We start from the raw sequence: 15,435 nt of genomic DNA, 5'->3' as shown, positions 1-15,435 counted from the left end.
CGCCCAGCCGGGCAGGCAGGTGCTAATGGGTGGGCGGTCCTCCCCCGCCCCACTGATGCTGGGAGACCTCCCACCTTCAGGACATCACCCTACCATCATCCCGGGTGGGGTGACTGGGCCTGCCCTACTGCCAGCGCCCCCCAGGCTGGCCTGGGGATAACAGTCCCAAAGCCCCAGTCCCAGGGAGGGGGTCCTCGATGTTATGGGCCTCTGGTTTCAAACTATGTTTTTAAAAACCCTCTTCAAAACTCCTTCTTTAAACAAAATGTCAGGCAAACACCAAAAAGAAAGCAAATGAGAGTGGACTCACCCTGATTCAGAGGCCCTGCCCTCCCCGTGTCCTCCCACCCTCCTGAGAAGGCCCAGAGTAGCCTGAACTCCACTGCAGGAAGGAATGGTCTGCAGCTGTTTAGATCTCAGTCAGGACAGACATCCTTTCCCTGCCCTGTGTCCTTTAAAAAGCTAATGGTCGGCCCTTTCCTCCTGCTTTGGGCCTTCCGTGGCCTCTCCTCAGACAGCCTTGCCTGCCTCCATGCTGCCTCCTGGCCTCCACACTGCCCTCCTGGCCTCCACACTTCTCTCCCAGCCTCTAATCTGTCCTCCTGGAGTCCACACTGTCTTCCTGGCCTCCAATCTGCTCCTGGGCCTCCTCACTGCCTCCTCGCCTCTCCACTGCCCTCTTGGTCTCCAATTTGTCCTTCTGGCCTCCACACTGCTCTTCAAGCCTCCAATCTATCCTCCTGGAGTCTACACTGTCCTCCTGGCCTCCAATCTGCCCTCCCGGCCTCCACATGGCTCTAGCTTGCCTTCCCAAACTCCTGCACAGTGCCACCCACTCTCCAAGCAATTTCCCTGCTTCTTGGGTTTGCCGGTCTCAGTTGGCCTCCCCATTTTAAAACTATGTTTTAAAAACACAGTTTGAAACCAGAGGCCCATGACATCAACCACAACAGGCCGACCATGCCCTGTCCTCTGCCATGAGCTGCCTCACCTGGCAGAGAGGAGGGGGCAGAACAGAGCATGCAGGACCTCTACCTCTGCCACCAGCTGGGCCGGAACAGCCCAGGGCCTGTGGAGCACAAGCAAGATGTGTGCTCTGAGCCTCAATTCCCTTCCTTACTTCGGGAGGTCCCCGAGGGGCAGAACTTGGGAACGCACAGCGCACTGGGCTCCACCCACTGAGTGACTGCCGCTGTGGGAGAAGGGAGGCCAGGGTGGATGGAGTGCCCGGCAGGCCCACACTTGGGGAGCCGGCCCCACTCCACACACCAAATTAATACGTGGTCTGCCAGTCAGCCCCCCGCCTTGCTGAAGGCCAGGGCGAACTGCCCGGGAAGTGTCCGGGCCTAGCAAAATGTTCTGATGAATAGTAAATGGCGGGGTCAACCCATCTCGTAAAGCGTGTGCTCTTCTCTTTAATCCAGACGAGAGACACAGCCTCGCAGGGCCTCCTCTAGGGCGTGATTCCACCGCGACGGAGAGTGAGCCGCGCCGGGCAGGGGCAGCTGCAGGTCCAAGGTGGGCAGGAAGGCCTAGCTGGGGGCATGCAGGGACTGGAAACGGTCCCTGACATGGCCATGGGTGTCCCCAGGGACGATGCGGAGAGCACCGGAATGTCCAGTCTTCCCAGGCCCTGGCGAGGCAGCTGGGCCTCCTGACCCCACCGAGGGCAGGGGGGGCCTCTTGCAAGGTGCCCCCCACCAACCCCACCCGGGCTCCTCTTGTGAGAGTCACGTGTCCACACAAACACAGAGCAGAGCCCAGCGGGTCAGGTGTGATCCGAGGGGCCTGGAGGACATCAGGGAGAAGCTGGGAAGTCCCTCTGACCAGGAAGCTCCCGGTCCAGTCAGGGGGGGCCAACTGTGCCTGGCAAAGCCAGGAAGCAGGGAAATTTCTTGGAGTGTGGGCAGCGCTGTGCAGAAAGGAGACAGCAGGGAAGGGGGAGCCGCCGTTTTAAATAGCAAGACTGGAGCAAAGGCCCCAAGTCGGTGAGGAGAGCAGCCCTGCAGCTTTGGGGAAAACCCTTAGGAAGAGGGCCACCTGCAGGAAAGCCCAAGAACGGGAGTGTGGAAGGCTGTCCAGCCGCTGGGGGTGAGGCCGGCAGGAAGTGGGCAGGTCCCAAGCCAGACACCCTCTGCAGCCCCACAGGCTGGGGTTCCACCCCTCTGGGGCTCCCAAGCCACTTAGGAGAAGCTCCCTCTGCCCTGCTCCTCCCTGCTGCCTGCCTTCCCTGCATCCTTTGCACAGAAGGACAGACTCACCTCCTGGAAGGCATGCCCACTTCCACGCCTGGCTTAATGGTGCGAGTACACACGCTGGAGGGTGGCTGCTACCACAAAGGAATGTGATGCTGCTGCTGATGGTGAAGATGGTAAAAACGCCTACTCCCCACCTGCTCACGGCCCCCAGCGCCCCAGCCCGCAGCACAGCCGGGAGAGCTGGTATAACTGTTCCCATTTTCCAGGTGAGGACATTAAGGCACAGCCAGCGTCACCTGCCCAGGGCCACTGGATGGACCCCAGTGGCGATGCCAGGCCCAGACACTGGGCCATTCCACCTTGAGCAAGTTGCTTTACCCCCTGAGGTGCCCCCTCCTGTCCTGCAAGATGGGTTAATGAGAACCTCCGCATTGGCACACGCAGGGCAGATGAGGCAGCTGACAGAAAGGGCCAGTCACAGTACGGAGGTGGGGCTGCCACTTCCTAACAATTATTATCTGGAATCTCCAGGGACCAAAACACCAGAAGCGAGCCAGAGAAACCCTGCACTCTCACCAGGATCTTTCCTCTAAGATTCCCAACCGGATTCCAAGCGAGGGCAACGGTGGCCCAGGAGGACCCGGCTGATGCTGGCCACCCGCCCAGCCTTCCCGCACACCTTCGCCTCCTGGTCCCTACCAGGCAGGTGCCCACACCTGGGAGCAAAGGAGAACGCGGAAGGGCTCCCCTGCCGCCGGGGAGGGAGCAGGATCTCATCAGCAGGCAGGCTCCAGCTCCCCGCACTGGCTCAGCTCCGCCCTGGGCCGCGCAGGGAGCCTTCCCCTGCTGGTTCCAGCTGAAACCTAACACCGCGAATGTGATCTTCTGGGAAAATCCGAGGGAAGGCAGCCAGGAGAAGACTTCCGGGACCAACTTTCTGGATCCCTCGCCCTCCCCACCGCCCCCCCACCCCCGAGCTGGCTGGGCGGAACCAATTTCTAACAGAAGTGACCCGGACCTGGGTGCTCACTTCCTCTCTGAGGCCTGACAACGGGCCACACGCTGGATGGCTACGGCCTTCACTGCGGCCTGAACGGAAGCTCAAAGGGCCCAGGTACCAGCGGGGGCCAGAAAGCACCAGGTCTGGCTGACAGGAGGCGCCTGTCACCGGCTCCAGCAGAACCCAGATGAGAGAAGGCAGAGGAAGAAGCCCCATGAGGGGCCTGGCTGGTGCCCCGGAGAGCGGGGCCTGCTCCCGTGATGGCTGGGCCGAGGGTGTCTGGGGGTCCACCTGCCGGCTGCCCTGCGGAGGCCTCTGCCAAGGGTCTCCCCAGGTGCCTGGGCCACAGGCAGAGAGAACCCAGACCATATGGGGCTGCCCCTCCTAGGATAAGGAAACACTTTTCAGAGCTTCCTGTACCCCAAAACATCGGCTCCCCTCCACAAACACCCAGCTTGGTTTACTCTGCTCTATGGAAGGGTTTAAATAGCACAGGGCAGACAGTTCTGTGAACAGGAAGGGCTCTGGGGAATCGGCCCCAGCCTCCAGGCCCCGGCAGGAGTCATCCCCGGGGAGGGCTCGGCACTTCCCGTAAGGGGGGGAGCTGCACCTTCACGATGTGCGGGGTCTCCACAGCAGAATCACAGAGAGCTCCAGGGCCACAGCTGAGGGGGCCCAAGCTGCCGGCTCCCAGGGGAAGGTTCTGGAGTTTTCACTTTCTCACACCTTTGTCTACCCTCAACTCACAACAGCTACCATGGCTGCCCCCCTGGAGGGCAAAGGTCATTCGAGGCTTTCTCTTTGCTCTATTCCAGCATAGTAAGTGCTCAACAAATACTTGGTGGGTGGAATGCTGGATGGATGGGTGGGTGGATGGACGGATGGAAGGATGGATGGATGGATGGATGGATGGATGGATGGATGGATGGATGGACAGACGGACGGAAAGACGGGTGGGTGGAGGGGTAATGGATGGATGGGTGGGTGTGCGGATAGGTAGACAGATGGGTGGGTGGATAAGTGGATGGGTAGGTGGGTGCGGGTGGGGTGGATGGATGGATGGGTGGGTGGATGGATGAATGGACAGGTGAATTGATGGATAGATGATGGGTGGATGGGTGGGTGGATGGATGAGGAAATGAATGAATGAATGCCTTTGTTCTTCCCAAGGAATGACTTCAACTACATGAGAGGCTTGAGAAGGTGAGAGGCAGCTCTTTCGAAAAAGACTCCATGTGCCTGTGTTCTCAGGGTCCTTCTCCAGAGCCATGGGCTTTTCCCGACCCACAGCACAGCTATTCACAAGGAGAAAGAACAGCAGAGAGTTTCCAATCCATTTGAAAGCAAATCCCACTCATGGGAAAGGAAACCAGCACGGCACCATTCAAGCTTTGGGGGCTCCCACCCTGGCAGACGTGCCTCTAGGTAGAGGGCAGCATAGCGGCCTCAGAGGCCCAGGCAGGCACTGCATCAGGAGGGACCTGAGTGAGTCATTCTGAGGGGAACAGAAACCTGTAAGAACTGGTGATTGACTACACGCAGAGATGGAATGGGTCCCTCAAGACCCCTGCTAGAGAATTTCCGAACTAGGAAACAGTCGCATCAGGCCCAGGTGGCTTATGGGAAAGTCCTAGTTACTGATGCTAATTTGACACTTTACGGTGCTTCAAGTAAGGGCCCTTCTTGGAACTGACCTCTCAGCATTTGCAGCTGCATATACAAAATTCCCTTTGCATTTCATAAATCATGCATTCATAGAACATGTCCTCAAACACCAAGTCCCTGGTAATGGCCCTCAGACAAATTAGGCAATAAATATCTTCTGATACTTCCCATCGGCAGGTGGAAACCCACTCCTCAGGTCGTTTGGGAAGTGGCCAATCTGCGGAGCCCGTGCCAGAAGCAAAGGGAAGGGCCTAGCAGCCCAGCCCCCAAGGGCACGCAGGGACTTGGGGATACCTGGCTACCGACAGCATAGACCGAGGCCTACACTCAATCCCTAGGCCCCTGCCCATCCAGAACATTTCACGACCCTGACCCCAGCGATTCAGAAGAAGTGACTGTGGACCCGCTATGCTTTTGGACAGCCTGTGACACCCTGTGTCACTCTAGACCTAGGGTCACCAACAATGAGCTGCAGCCCCTGCCACCCACCTCGGCTTTTGTACCTGCCCAGCCTCAGGTATCCCTCAACTGTGGCAGCAGGGCTTCTGCATGACAGCTGCCAGGTGACACTTCCGGAGAACACAGGGAGGCTTCCTAGGGTGTCTGCCATGGACCTAGGGGATCACCTCCAAGGAACTTGGGGGTTCAGGTAACCATCCCTTCCTTGCTCAACACCTGCTCAGAGCCAGAGATAGAAGCCTGATTATTTCAGGTCTGACTACGATGGCTTCCTTTCACGGCAGGTCACGATAAACGATTTTGCACAGTAAATGCATCTCCGTCGACTCCTCAGGAGCTGGTGACCTTGGCCTAGTCTCTCACGAAGAATCAGAGACCCAGGTGGTAGAGGCTCAGGGTCCCCCAGCTGGGAAGGCAGGGCCTGGGCTCCAGCCCCAGTCCTGCCCTCCTCCAGGCCCGCCTTCCCTCCACCCTCCTGGGCTCATGAGCCAGACGTCAGCACCGTGGCAGGAGAGGAGGGGCCATCTCACTGATCCCAGCCCGAAGCGTCCCCTCCTGTTTGTATCACCACCCAGCCTGCCCCTGGGGCCATGGGGACAGAAAATCCCACTCCACTCTTGTGTCTGACAGGCACAGCCCCGTTCCATTTGGTCCACCCGCTGCAGAGCCAGCACTTGGCCCCGATGCCTGGAGAACAGCAAAAAAGGCCACTCACCTTCCCGAAGTCTCGAACATCAAAGAGGTCAAAGGGGTCAAACAGCTCACTGTTTCTTAATCCAAATTTCTCATGGCAGACTTTAAGGAAGGTGCGTATGTTCTTCAGGCACAGGAACTAGAGGAGAGAAGGGAACACCATCAGCGCTGCAGAGCCTGTGAGCACGCTGGCGACAAGCGCAGTAAGCTCTGCTTCCAGGTGCCGCCATGGACGAGCACGCTGCCGCCCGGGAGCCTCGCCACCTCTGGCCCTTGGCTCACCCCGGCATTCATGACCACCTGCCCACAGGGATCCAGCACCTTTCCACTCCAGAGATCAGGGCTAGGACCAAATATGCTGGCCTTGAGTCACAGGGACAGAGCACAGATGCGCCTGTGGGCACACATACACCACCTTCCCCAGCACAGACCCACCCGGTGACTGTACATGGGACAAAGCTGACAGCCAGGAACTGCACCCGGGAAGCCGGGGTGGACTTCCACTACGGAAGGGGCGCACCCTAGCCACAGCACGGAGAGGGCTGGTGGGAGCACAAAGCCAGAATTCCCAGATCAACATCTGGGGCATCCCCTCCACCTGGTGACCCAACATCTGAGCTCCCAGCCTGCACTGGGCCCAGCTGGCAATGCAACCGGGCAGGAGGCATGGGCTGGGGTAGGCAGGATGGCCATCCTCCAGTCCTCATGGAGGGGCTGAAGAAGGACTCCCGGGGACAGCAGGCAAGGTGGCCCAGAGAGCAGGATCTGGAGCCACCCTGGCCCCTGGTTTAAATCCTGTCCACTGTTCTAACTTTGGGACCAGGGGAGAGTGGCTGTGGCCCAGTCCCCTCACCCGACGTGCCCCACTGGGCTGACTACTACCTTCATGGCACAGGTGGGCATGTGTGGGAGTCATCAGCCCACCCAGTGCAGCTGAAGCACCCGGGCTCTCAGACCCGCCGTTCTCGTCAGTGACCATTCGCTAAAGGCCCTAAAGCTCGATTTCAAGCGAACCGCAGGGAGCTTGTACCTGCCCCCCGGAAGTTTCAAAGAATGGACAGACCCAGAGGAAGGACAGGCCAGAATCAGAAGCTGCAGCAGGCCCAGCGTAAACCCAGCTGTGTGTATTTCCATGGAGGCACGTGCTACCCCAGCCGATACACACGTGTGCCCACCAGCCCACCCGCTCGGGGCAAGGCCCCTGTCCTGGAGCACCCCTGCTGGGTTCTCCTGTCCTGGCGGGGCTGGTCACCGGTCACAGAAGACACAGACTCATTTGCTTTGTTCTGTGTGTGTGTGTGTGTGTGTGTGTGTGTGTGTGTGTGTGTGTACATGCTTCCGTGTGTGGGGCTGTGTGCACGTCTGTGTGTGTGCATGTCTGTGTGTGTTTTTTTTCTGACTAACTTTTTTCTGAGATGTGAAAATACACTGCAGACATGACCCCCCACTTCCCCGAACACATGAGTGTGTATTTCCTAACAGGACCCCCCACCCACAGTCACGGCACGTGCCCAACATCGGGACAGGAACACGGGTCCCTACAGACGGTGCCCACTTACATTTCCTCAGTATATAAAGACAAAATGACAACCAAATGTCCTGAGCAGAAACAAATTATGGCCCAGGGTCAGATTCCACTTCACACCGGATTTTTCTGGTGTGTCTTTCGTCTCCAAAAACTATAGAGCAGTATTCTGTCACAGAACTTTCTGGAAGGATGGAGGTGTTCAGTGCATGCACTATTCGAGTAGCAGAGCCACTAGCCACGTGCCCATTATGTACTTGAACCAAGGCTAGTCCAACTGAAAAGCTGCATTTGTAATTTAACTTCATTCTAATTAATTTAAATGTAACAGCCACATGTGGCTACACCTCCTCGCGTGGACAGTGTGGATCGAAAACCTTCCTGTGTCCTCCACGACCCAGCATTTTTGAAGACCACAGACACGAAAGGACCGGGACTGTAGGGTTCCACTTCTGGGAGGCGCCTGGGACAGGTGCGTCTGTAGACGGATCGGCAGGGCCGGGGGCTGCGGAGGGGGTGAGTGCTCAGGGGGACGGGGTTTCAGTTGGGGAAGATGGACAAGCTCTGGGAATAACTGTGGTGCCTGTTCCATAACACTGTGCATGCCTTCAACCCACTGAGCGGGACGTTCAAAAATGGTTAAAACAGTAGATGTTACATTTTATATGTTCTACCACAATAAAACAAATTAACCAAGAGAGAGACACACACACAGAGAAACAGACCCGCAGGGAGCCCATGGGAGAGACGGTGGAGACCGGGTGAAGCTCCCCAGCAGGGAAGGCCAAGCGGGCCAGCAAACCGCCAGGAGCCGGCAAGGCCGGGGCAGATCCGAGCCCGCAAGGAAGAGCCAGGCCTGCTGACCTCAAACGTCCGGCCTCCGCATCCATGAGAGGTGGTGTTTCTGTTGCTCTAAGCCCCCCATGTGTGGGCCCTGGGCCCAGCCCGCGCAGTCACACCATGGAGGCAGGGAGGAGGTTCTGCCCCAGCCTCCCAGGCAGCTGTGCAGTTGAGCGCCCCCTCCCGCCTGCCCACAGGATGCCTACAGCCTCCAGCCCCACACTATTTTTTGCACATCACTCGTCTCTAATTTCCACTAAGCATGTATTTTAATTCCTCCTCAGCCTCCCATTTTTAGAGTTAATTGCATGGCTCCTAACCCATAATTGCAGCCAGCAAGGCCAGGCTTCCTTTGGGGCTCAGAATGGGCAGGCACCCCTTGCCCAGTGGGCACAGCATCTACCCGCTCAGTCCCACGCCCACTGTAGCCACTCAGGCCCCTGACTTGCAGGACCACAACCTACAGCTGTGGGCCCTCCCCAGGCACCCTGGGATGGCCCCTGGCCAACTGAGCAGCCTGCACAGATCTGGACTTCAGGGAAAGGGACCCGGCGGGTCTCAGAGCAGGAATCCGGACACTGGCGTTGGGCTCCGCAGCGAGAGGAGGCATCGCGGGAGCCTGCATCTTCTCACAGAGCTTCGTCTGCTCCTGGCACTGAGCTGTGGGCTTTGCCCACCTGAGATTTTTATTCCCCAACCTCCAACAAGTCACCCCATTTTGCAGGTAAGGAAACCGAGGCACAGTGGGTTAAGAACTGCCGCTCCCAATGGGAAGGCAGGAGGGCCAATATTTGGACCCACATCTGCTCCAGAGTAGTGAAGGCCTTTAAGAGGCTGGGGTCTCTCTCCAGGGTGTCCCCGAGTCTCAGGTCCCTCCAGTTACCCTGGGTGCTTATCACCAGTGCCTGTTTCCCTCACAGGTGGCCTGGTTCCAAAGGCAAGCTCTATGGTCACTACTTGTCTCCCTCGCCAGTTAGGGCAACGGCCCAGAGACGGGGAGGGAGCAGAGCTGGGCCGGGACCCCCAGCAGGTCCTGACGCCCTGAGCCCAGGGTCCGGTGGCATCATGCCCTGGAGGAACGGAGACAGGGGTCTGGCCCCCACGGCCCCTCCAGGCTCCTGTGGCTGGCACTCGGGGCCAACATTGCTCCTGGTCGCCGTCAGCTGGAGCTGAGGAGTGGCTGCAGCCCACACCCTGCATCCGCACCTCCAGCCTCCAGCTCCCCGTGGTTGCGGCCTCCCGTCTGGGGAGGAGAGACCACAGGCCGACCAAGGGCCTCCAGAAGACGGCTTGTCTGAGGCTCTCTGCTCAAGGCCACAGCTGCAGGAGAATGGGCCGGCGCACCGCATCCTCCCTGCAAGCCCTGCTGCAGGGGAGCCACGGGCATGTCCACTCCCCGGCCGTGGGGAGAACAGGAATTTCTTTTAAAACCCGTGTATCTTTCTGAAAGAGGCACAGGTCTCTATATTCAAATTTTCATGGACACAACTGAGTTTTCTTGAATAATTTCAACAAGTGGCACTAAAACTGCGCTTCACGGTGACAAACGGCGAGCTGCGGCTCCCTCCAGTGGGACAGGTACTGGCCGCTGAGGCCTCACTGCTGAGGCCCGCCCATCAGACGCTCTGACTGGCAGCCAACCGTGTCTTTGATCAATAAAAATTGGGACAGTGAATTAACTTCTTCCTTCATTTATGCTGTGCTCACACCAGAAGCCTTTTGGAAAGGCCTCATCACTACTTAATCGATGAAGCTTGCTGGCAGGGTGCTTTCAATCTCAGGGCCCTTGGGGTCAACAGCTGGCCTGGAGGTGACAAGCTGACCAGATGCCCCATGGGGACAGAAGCGGAGACCATCTCCCCCTCCGGGTCCCAAATACCCTGGACAGCAACCCACAGCAGGGGCGCATGTCTAAGGAAGGAAGGAAGGTCTGCCTACGGAGCGCTCCCGGGTGCCCGTGTGTCAACATCTCCACAGAGGCCGTACTTCTCCACCAGGGAGCGGGGACCCATGACAGAAGCACCCAAGGCCCCCATCCCCACCCACAGCCACCGCTCCACATGACAGCTCGTTCCCGCACATGTCCCCACTATCCATGCCGACGCACCAACTGACAGGCCCAGCCACAGCTCCGGGACGTGGGCACCCTTTACCGGCCATCCCACAGATGAGGAAAGCAAGGCTCGGGAGACCAAACAGGGGCTGGCACTCCACAGCCAGGGCCCAGCACCAGGGCCAAAGCCACTGTGACTGCCACCAGCACCCGGTGCTGCGGGCCCCCGGCTCCTCAGCAGCTCCAGGCTGAAAAAGCGCCAGCCCAGGTGGAGTGCGTCTGAGGGGTGCTGGGGGCTCGATTATGCCTGGATAATCTAACATGAACACTTCCTCCGCTCCGGGCCATCTCCCAGCCGTCTCCCAGCCATGCATGGTGGGAGGTGAGGTGCAGGAGGCGCCGGCAGGCTGATGGATGAACTTGAGCTGCCTTTGCGCAGAGCCTGCACCAGCTGTGCCGGGAGGGAGAGGCGCTGGCAGAGGGGCAGCAGCTTCCCAAGGCAGGAGGTCTTCCAGGGGCCAACCTCGCCCAGACCCACTGGCCTGTTGTTGGGCAGCTTAACCGACGGCTGTTAGGTTTTGTCCCAAAAGAGACAGAAAGGACCGAGTTTCGTTTAACTGTTTGGTGAAGGTTTTGGTGTTTTATGTCTCACTTACTTGGACTGAACCAGGGCAGGCTCTCTGATAACAGCCCTGGGACCACCCAGGCGCTGCGCTAAGCCCTTTATGCTCATTGTGGGGTTCACTCCCCAACATGATTCACAGCTCTCACGTATCCATGGTCATGGGTGGGGAACGGCTTGTGGACGGACGACTCCAACAGGTGGCGAGGGGAGGCCTAGGTCCCGCCCAGGTGGTCTTGTCCACCCTACGTCTTCACTTTGTTTTTCTCAGGGGGCCTGGCTGCGTGGGCCAGGCTTGGGGACGAGGTCTGCTGGGACCAGCTCCCGGCAAGTACCAGCGAGAGCCAGGACCTAGACACCAGGCCCTGGGGGCCCACCAACTGCCAGGCCAGCCTGCCGGTGTGCAGCCCTGCACCATGGGAAGTGGGTTCTGAAAGGTTAGGAAGTTGAGCTTTCCAGCAGAAGTGGGGGCGTGCTGGCAGCAAGCAATGCCTGGCCGTGCCAAGCTGGTGATGGCTGAAAATGATTACGCTGCACTGACCTTAAAGTACTTCCTCATCAACACTTGCAGGGAAACTCACCAAGAAAAACAATCCTGGAAAAGTACTAGCTTGGAAGTCTCAGCAGAGAGGGTGGGCAGCTGCGTCCCCATTCAGTCCACAGTCAGCAAACGCTTAATAGGCGCCTGCTGCATGCCAGGCCCTACCGGGGTCCCAGGCTCACAGAACAGGCCAGGTGCAGCAGGGACTCCTCTGAGCCCACAGCCATCTGAGAGAAAATCTGATTTCCTCCCTACACCTGGGTGGACATTGTTCCCAGCAGTCCTCAAAAGATCCACCGCTCCAGCTAATGGCCTATTTGATCCGGGGGGGATAAAGAGTCACCCACTTCATCAAGACTTCAAGGTCAGGGTCAAACCAAAGGTTTTCTACAAAGCCAGCAGGAAATTGCTTTTCTCATATTTCTCTGTGCAGCCAACCATCATCTCTGAGCCGGCTTTTCCCACCCGAGGGTTCAAATCCCACTCTCCCACTGCCTGACTCCTCCAAGCAGGCACGGCTCAGAGAGATTAGCTCAGGCACTGCCTGGTGTGCTGCCCATCCCCCACCACCACCACCCCAACACCCTGGAATCCAAGGTCCCACCTCTCCTCTGCTTCCAGATGCACCCCCTGGAGACCCAGCCTCCCCTCCCGGGGATGCTCACAGAGCCCAGTCATGGGGAAGCAGCAGTCACCCACTGAGGCAGGGCCCAGACCTGACTGGGGAACCTCACCTCCTCCCCAGCAGTCAATGTGCTCTGGGAGGCCCACTGCCAGGAGCTCGGCCTGGGCACCCAGGAGCCAGCACTCCACCTCTCCAAGCCTCATCTGTCAAAGAGGGTTAGGGGGGTCACACCCACAGCAGCCACCACCATGGCTGGGCCACGTTCCCAGTGCCAGGGAGCATGCTCAGGCCTGCGGGCAGGTCAGCTCTTCTGATGTCAACATGATCCTTGAAGTAGAGGCTTTATCCCCATTTTACAGGTAAGGACACTTAGGCTAGAAGGAGCTGTTGGCCAAGTGTCGAATGATGGCCCCCCAAGCCATGTCCACGTCCTGACCCCCAGAACCTGTAGGTATGAATTCATATAGAAAAAGGGGTTAAAGAGATGTAATTAAGGATCGAGATGAGATCATTTTGGATTAGGATGGGCTACATCCAGTGTCATCATAAGAGACACACAGAGCAGGACAAGAGGAGAGGCTGTGTGAGGATACAGCAGAGACTGGGGATACAGCCAGGAGCTGGGAAGGCAGAAGGGACCCCCCCAGGGCCTCCTCTGAGGTGCAGCCCAGCCAACACCTAGATTTCAGGCTTCTGGCCTCAGCACTGGGAGAGACCGAACTTCTCTTGGGAGCCCCCAGTCTACGGTCCCCTTACAGCAGCCTGCGGCCACCAGCTGTTGAGATGCAGCCCTTCCACCCTGAGCCACATGCCCACGACCTCAAGTTAATGGGTAACACGATGCCGGCACCACAGGCAAAGGCTTGTGGGACAGACAGAAACTGAGGCGAGAGTCCCAGCTTTTCCACCAGGCACCCCAGCTTGCCACACACACACTGCCCCCTCAGCTGGGAGCCCCTGGGCTACGGACTGGCCACACTAGGGCCTTCAGCATAGGTGGTTTGATCCCCCAGGTTCAACCCAAAGACCTTGGAGGGCCCAAAGAGACTCCCAGCCAGGTGGGGAAGCCAGAAAGCGGCTGTGCGGGGCCGCAGACCCACCTCCTTGCCACCTCCTCTGAATAGCACTGTATCAGGGTGGGGGCTCAGGCAGAGATAGGGGTTCAAATCCTGCACTCTCCCCTGCCCCACTCTCTCTGGGAACTCCATCCCCCTGACCGCCACTCCAGGCCCCAGACCTGCCCAGCAGCCTCCTCCGTGTCCCTGTTAGAAGGTGCCGGCTCAAGTACCCCAAAATCAGGAGACCCAAACAGGCCTGTGGTTCTCCATCCTCGGGTGTCCCCACTCCGTGAAAGCCACCCCCACTCACCCAGGGGCTGGGCCAGCACCTGGAGGCTGCTGAAACCCCCTCCCACTCACCCTTACTCCCGGATCACGATGGCACCTCCCACCCACTGCATCCCATGTCTCATTTTGATGGTCCCAGCACCACGAACACCAAGGAAATGAGGCAGCAAATGCCACTCAAGCAGCATGCTAGACACTTGGGGGCCCCTCAGCGGGCCGGCACCCCATCGGCAGGAGAAAGAGCAGAATAACAAGGTCAGCTATCACCCCCACGGCTCCAGGGGTTCCTGAGAAGAGGCATGGGCCCACCACAGCTAAAGTCTGCCTGACCGTCCGAAGGCCGCCTGCAGAGGCCTGCTGCCCCACAGGCATGGCCGAGGCTGCTGAATCAACACTGTCACCATGCGTGGGGGGATGTGGGGGGTCAGCAGAGTCAGCCGGCAAGGCCCAACAAGGAGCGGTGTCCACGCAGCACCCAAGCCGGGGAGGCCCTTTCAGACTGACTCGCTCTCTGCAGGTGCCACGAGGAGCTTCAGAGAGCATGTCTCCCAGACAAAGGGAAGGAGCCAGGGGCCCAGGGCAGAGCAGCGCCTGACGGGCACTCAGTGAAACGTAAGCGCATAAACAGGAGCTTCCCTGACCAGGGACAGAAGGCCAGGTGCTTACAGCGCCCCTGCACTCCCGTTCACCCCACGGCTTGCTGGCGGGGCTCACCTCGGTGTGGGTGTGCATGGGGGTGGTGGCCGTGTCAGTGTGACGATCAGCAAAGCTTGGTGCCTGTGGGTGGACAAGGACTGAGAGAGGCCAGGCACCACGCAGGTGGGAGGTAAGGCGCAAACACACTTTGCCCATTGGTGAACGTGCTCCCTCTTCATTCCACTGCCCTGTGTGTGACAGAGTGCACGTCTTACCAGGGGAGGGAGGAGAAGGCACTCCCTCGGGCTGCTGCCGCCCCTACAGACCCCACTCGACGCGAAACCAAATGCTCTGCAGACGCCGCTGGCTTGGGCTGCTGGGAGATGCAGGCCTCCAAGACCGCCGAGGTCCTGCACCTGTGCACACCTGCCCGTGGGGCAGAAGCCCCTTCAACGTCACAATCCCTCATTCAAACACTCAGGTCACTGGTGCCCCAAAGGGCGACGTAGCACAGAGGCTGTAGGGACCCCACAGGGAGCCACACCCTCCACAAGGAAGCCAAAGAGAGGGTCCAGGTCCCATACCAGTGCCCCCACCCTTCTCGCCACTCCGCAGGCCTCCCCTGCCCAGGGAACGTCCTCAGTATTAAGTCTCAGGCTTGGCTTCTGAAGTCACTTCTCTCCCCACTCACATGGGGAAGAAACTGTTGCTCCCAAGCCAATCCAACAACCGCTCAGCCATGGGCTCCGGGTGCCCAGCTGTGGCTTCCAGCTGCGGCAGCAGCCTCTGCTCTGTATCCGGAGAGGATGCACCAGGCAAAACCCCGGACCCAGGGTCCTGGCTCTCCTGCCCGTGTGAGTCACCTGTCAGCAGTGGGAGCAGGAGAGCAGAGATGCACCTGCTGGCAGGCAGCTTGCTGGGGGACCCAACCAGCCTCTGCCCCTCTGAGCCTCAGTGTCCCCAGCTGAGTGAAGCTGCATGGGGTCCCTGGAGTCCCAAGGAGGCAGACGTCCTCCCAGGTTCGCAGCAGGGTGTGTGGCTCTGCAGCAGCTTCAGCACCAGTTGGCGTGAGATGCCGCCTGGCCCATTATGTCGGCTACTTCCAGCACAACGGGAAACAAGCACTGGCGAGGATGTGGAGAAACGGGACCCTGAGCCCTGCTGGTGAGAATGTAAAACGGGACGGTGGTTCCTCGAAAAATCAAAACCAGAATTACCACGTGACCCAGCAA

The 15,435-nt window shown here is 58.9% G+C and overlaps 1 protein-coding gene across 4 annotated transcripts in view; it reads right to left on the bottom strand.

The window, feature by feature from the left end:
• The window catches only part of VAV2 (vav guanine nucleotide exchange factor 2), a 167,098-nt gene that overhangs the window by 128,055 nt on the left and 23,608 nt on the right, over positions 1 to 15,435 (bottom strand). For all 4 annotated transcript variants that reach the window (XM_037007766.2, XM_037007769.2, XM_073222002.1 and 1 more), the window contains exon 2: positions 6,038 to 6,154. In XM_037007766.2, coding sequence (XP_036863661.2) covers positions 6,038 to 6,154 — 117 coding nt within the window. The remainder of the gene's footprint in view (positions 1 to 6,037; positions 6,155 to 15,435) is intronic.

Source organism: Manis javanica, chromosome 2 (assembly GCF_040802235.1).
Source record: "Manis javanica isolate MJ-LG chromosome 2, MJ_LKY, whole genome shotgun sequence".
Taxonomy (NCBI): domain Eukaryota; kingdom Metazoa; phylum Chordata; class Mammalia; order Pholidota; family Manidae; genus Manis; species Manis javanica.
This window is presented reverse-complemented; position numbering and strand designations above follow the sequence as displayed.